The following is a 5,124-nucleotide window of genomic DNA, read 5'->3' as shown; positions in this document are numbered from 1 at the left end:
ACATCAATACCACCACAATAACACTTTAATAATGTAGAATAATACGGGAAGAATATTTCTCTGTCTTATCAGGCCGGATCACAAGAAAACGAGTTTTATTTTTTTTTCCTGTCAGCTCCACATAGAGGTAATTCATTGAACTCCGGATGTATCTCTACGTCCGGAGTCCGAACGTAATAATTTTTCGTATGTAAATGCCTTTAGGATATTTGCGCTGGAATGAAGTTTATTTTAGGCTTTCTATATAATTAAGAGATATTATATTAATTGCACAGCAAAGTTGCAATTTGCAATGTGAAATAATATCATTAAACTATCAAACATTGTTTACATTTATATACACCAAAAAGAAAAAAGAAATCGCAATTTCATGTGTGACTATTTATCTCCATATTAATTGATCTAAATCTACTTAATTATTACCATAATCCAAACACTAAATGCGATTAATATCTATTAAGAAAAAATTAGCTCCGAGCATCAAAATATTGAGGAATTGAACAGAAGAATGAATGCAATCAGTTCGGATATTGCATCATAATTCACAGTTCTGAACCAATAGCTTGGAAGTAATCCGTCTCATCTGCTGGAGGAAATGGAGCAAATGATTCAGAAGCAGCAGATAGTGCAAAACTGTTTATATATCTATATATATATCTATATATATTAATTTGCATATATACCATTCATTTCTTATGTATTTATGTGTCTAATGCCAAAGGTTTAATTTTTACATGTATGATACTTTAGTGCTACAATCACATTAAAATCTGTGCATGGAAATATACTATTTACTTGAAGAAATTAGCATTAATGATTCTTTTGATGTGATGTTAAAGATTACTTTTATTTTATTTATTTTATTTAGATTTTAAATAAATATATTTGATATGTTAAAATAAAATATGATTACTTTTAAAAACTCCTAAATAACTAAAACTTATTTTGAATGTTTTAAAAAATAAGTTAATTTATTTTTATAAACATAAAAAATAAAATAAACAAATATGTTTTTAAAAATAATAATGATCTCAAACAAACCCTCGTTAAAATGCCAACTCTAGCAACCAAAGTTATAGGCCAACATTTTCTTCTTCATTTATATTCATATATATATATATATATATATATATTAAACTTTTTATTAAGCTGCATTGCTACTACCTCCTTGATCAAATCATTAGTGAATATAGCACAAAATGAATTTTTAAAAAATACTGATATTTATAAATTTTCACTTATAACTTGGGTTACCTCATGTGGGGGTGCTGATGTAAATCTTCATCAGGCACACTGCCTATTACAGATTCAACTGCAGTCTCAGTCTCTCCTTTGTAATCCTCTTTATATTCCATTGATTCTTGACGATCATGGTCTCGAAGCTTGGCTAAATCCGTCGAATCCAAGGCCTCACCTTTATGTTTAATAATGGCTCCTTCATTTTCATTGTTGCATCTCACACTAGGAATCCTTAAGTTGATTCCTCCTTCGAGTGCACTGGTTGATTCGATATCAAACTTCTCCATAGAGCTTACCGTATCCATTCCCATATTTCGAGGAAACGATCTACTTTCGATGACTTGATCGAGAACCCTCGCTCGAAATTTGTTCATCGAAGGCGGAATATTTAAGAACACCTCCTTGATGTTTTTGAATATACCATTGTGGAATGGGTTGTCCTTATTGTCATAGTTGTATCGAAAATTCTCATATGTCGTCTACAAATATAAAAAACTCATCAATACAAACATAATCATTAGGTAAAGTTGAATGACATATTGACAAAAAGAGAAAATGATGGTTTTGTTTGCTTATTTTGCGTATCAACATCTATGATTATTTCTAAATTGGGGCATTTACATATATATCACACAAATCTTATGTATTTACATATCAAACACGTAAACATTTATATTTACATACATAACACGCAGATCTTTAATATCACATCAATAAAACCACTTTTACTAAATTTTTAAAAGCAAAACACAGCTTTTCATACAAATGTTTATGACACCAAAGTATTATAAATGTAAATATCAAACTTCGGGTGTTAGATATGTAAATACATTAGAATTGCGCGGTATGTATGTAAAATTCCCTTTTAAATTTGTTTGCAGAGTTACAAATCTAAATTGATTTCTAACTAAATCTAACCAAAAGAAAGTATCTAATAAATTTGCCGTGTTAGAAAACATGTTTTCTAACTTTGAGCAATCAAATGGGCTGTTAAATGACTTTATTTCATTGCACATTTAAAGAAAATTTCATGTAATTACCTGATTTGTGCAGATCAGATATAGATGGAAGACAGACAACCCACCAACAAACCAGACAGACAAAAAACAGTACACCATTAATATAGCTGAAATTATCTCCCCCACAACCAGCTTTATAAAAGAGTGATAATTCTTCCTCACTTGAAGCATATTCATCAAAGATAGAGTGAAAACATATATGCACAAGAATGTTGAAGTGCATATAAATAAGAAGAAGAATCGATAATTTCTCTGCAAACAATAGACACTAGTTAAATTGAAGAATATAGAAATTTACATATGTAGCATACAATTTTTTACGTATTTAGATATCTCACACACCTAAACTATCATATTTATATAAATAACACATTGGTGCATTAAACCTATGCATTAAAAAGTGTGTCACTTTTAAAAAGTTATAATAGTGCCATTTTTTTGGTGATATTAATGATTTGAGCACTATGTGTGTAAATATGAAAGTTCTGGGGTGAGATATGTAAATACATAAGAATTTTGTGCTATTGATAATTAACCAGGATGAACTTGGGAACTTACCAGTCCAATGCACTGACCAACCCATGGGCAGTGATGATCAAACTTTTGAACGCAGTTGTTGCATATCGAACAATGAGAAGTGCGGGGCGAGCGATACAACAAACAAGTGTCACAATATTTTACTTTTATAGCAAAACCATTTACAATAACATCTTTCGTCCGAGCAATTCTCATTTGTGACGCTCTTCCGTTGATCCATTCCATGGAAGGAGTGTTGAAGTCTGATGCTTCGGATGAGTCCATTGAATTAGCATTTCTTGGTACAATTCCCGGATCTCTACTTGAGGTCAGGAGTAGGAAAGTTAAATCCTGCATCATAAACCAAAATAATATTTCATTTTATTGTGACAAAGAATTTCATTTCATTAAAAAAGGGGGGGCATTTACATGCAAAGCAAACAATTCTTCTTATGAAATTGCAAAGCCCACACCTAAGCTTTCATATTTACAGACATAACACTGAAACCATTAATATCACATCGAAAATAGCACTATTACCACTTTTTAAAGGTGAAATACACCCTTTCATGATGTATGTAAATATGAAAATTTAGGTGTGAGATATGTAAATACATTACAATTGTGTGCTATATATGTAAATTTTCCTATAAAAAAGTGTTATGATCCGTTATGAGAAAAGGAAACTAAACCATCACTCACTGCAATCACGAGGATTAAGGTCACAATTAGAACTGGAAGCCCAAGCACTTGGTGAGTATCACCAATCAGATCTTCATGGAGCCTCTCGCGGTTCCGAATCTTTGAAGTTATTTGATAACAAAATGTTATAATAGGAGCAGCAATCAAAAACATGGATAGAAATAAAGAAGCCACATCTGGACCAAAGATGCATCTTCCTCCACAAAAGAACCTCTGCAAAAAAGCAGTCCAGAATGTCTTAAATTTGCATGAAATTCATTGGGGTTTCCAGTTACATTACAGTAATATTTTTTAAACCATTTTCTATACGATTAATGAAGATTAAATAGGCTTTATTGAAAAAACAAGCTGTTTAACTATATTTAAGCAGAAAGAAGACCTTCAACCCATGGCTAAACTATATTTCATCTATGAAATTAAGATTTTTTTGAAGATGTGAAGCTACTGAGCTGTGGAGAAGAGAATGGAAGGAGGAGAGTTGATCTAAATGTGTTGTTGATTAAGAGTAAATGGAAGAGAAAAGATTTTAAGTTTTTCATTCTTCAATATGATTGTTCACAGAATTAGCGATTGAGAAATCAAAGCTGAAATCAGTTAATTGGAACCTCAAAATTTTTGTTTGTTTGATGAATAAGTCTTCATAACATCATTGGGAGACTCAATTAGCACAAAAAACTAGTCAAACTTTAAAATTAAACAAATTAATGCATTCTGATGTGATCCAGACCACTAAAATCATTTACTGCAAAGGATTTCAAGTTAGAAAAAACACCAATTAGAGAAACAAAGAAAATCAAATCCGATCAGATTGGAATCAAAATTAAGACAAAGGAAACTGAGCAAATGGCAACCAAATGCAATCAAAAGAGTAGCAATATATTACGAAGATGAGGGAAATCGTTCTAACATTATTTCCCTTCCAAACTTGATAAAGCCTCTTTGATTTTTGATTCGGCGCCATTTCTCCGACCGCAAAGCAGGTAAAACGAACGGAGAATGAAGCTGCGCCCAATTGCTGCCGTCAACAACACCGAATGGATTACTGATGAAAAGCACCCTTCGTTTCTTCAGAGCTCTTTCTTCCCACTTTGGCTTCACATCAAACCCAGACTGGTAGAGAAAATAGCAACAGAGGAAGAGAACACGGAGTTTTGTCTTCTTTGGTGCATTTCGACAAACACCTTTCACGACATTTTCAGCATCCGACGATTTCTTCGCCGGTGACCGGCGCAAGGGATGAGATTCTGATATGCTGATTAGGTTCGAAAGCTAATCAGTGAATGATGATTAGCTTGAGGTTAGAGGAGATAAATAATATGGATTCTAGAGGCGTTTGCAGGGACGAACTCGACGTCTGATCATGACGGGCTTGGTCAATGAGCCGGCTGAAGTCGAGGTTAAAGGAGATGTTAGGGAGGCTCGATGTGGGGCCCGCTGAAAATAATAAAAGAAAAACGAAAAAGGTGTTCATATTGTGTTTTTATTATTGTGTTATTGCGGTGGTATTGTGGGGGTATTGTGGTGGTATTATAATTGTATTGTGGTTGTATTATGGTGTTATTGTGATGATATTGTGGTGTTATTGGAGGCGTATTGTGATTGTATTGGTGTTATTGTTGTTGTATTTGAGTGATATTGTGGTTTTATT

The 5,124-nt window shown here is 32.6% G+C and overlaps 1 protein-coding gene across 3 annotated transcripts; it reads right to left on the bottom strand.

Moving 5' to 3' along the window:
* Window positions 1-380: 380 nt before the first annotated feature.
* LOC110018231 (probable protein S-acyltransferase 1) lies at window positions 381-4,864 on the bottom strand. Of its 3 annotated transcripts, none has more exons than XM_020715492.1 (6): window positions 4,384-4,864; window positions 3,477-3,689; window positions 2,817-3,125; window positions 2,280-2,510; window positions 1,255-1,718; window positions 381-586 (listed from the first exon to the last, which is right to left on the bottom strand). In XM_020715492.1, the coding sequence occupies exons 1-6, from the start codon at window positions 4,435-4,437 to the stop codon at window positions 580-582; spliced, it is 1,278 nt and encodes a 425-aa protein (XP_020571151.1). In that variant the 5' UTR covers window positions 4,438-4,864; the 3' UTR covers window positions 381-579. The 3 variants fall into 3 exon arrangements, with proteins under 3 accessions (XP_020571151.1, XP_020571152.1, XP_020571153.1); XM_020715493.1 differs by having other exon boundaries at window positions 381-583; XM_020715494.1 differs by lacking the exon at window positions 3,477-3,689.
* Window positions 4,865-5,124: the final 260 nt, after the last annotated feature.

The sequence above is a fragment of the Phalaenopsis equestris genome, unplaced genomic scaffold, assembly GCF_001263595.1.
Source record: "Phalaenopsis equestris unplaced genomic scaffold, ASM126359v1 Scaffold000006, whole genome shotgun sequence".
Taxonomy (NCBI): domain Eukaryota; kingdom Viridiplantae; phylum Streptophyta; class Magnoliopsida; order Asparagales; family Orchidaceae; genus Phalaenopsis; species Phalaenopsis equestris.
Note: the sequence above shows the minus strand (reverse complement) of the source record. Positions and strands in the feature narration are given on the sequence as shown.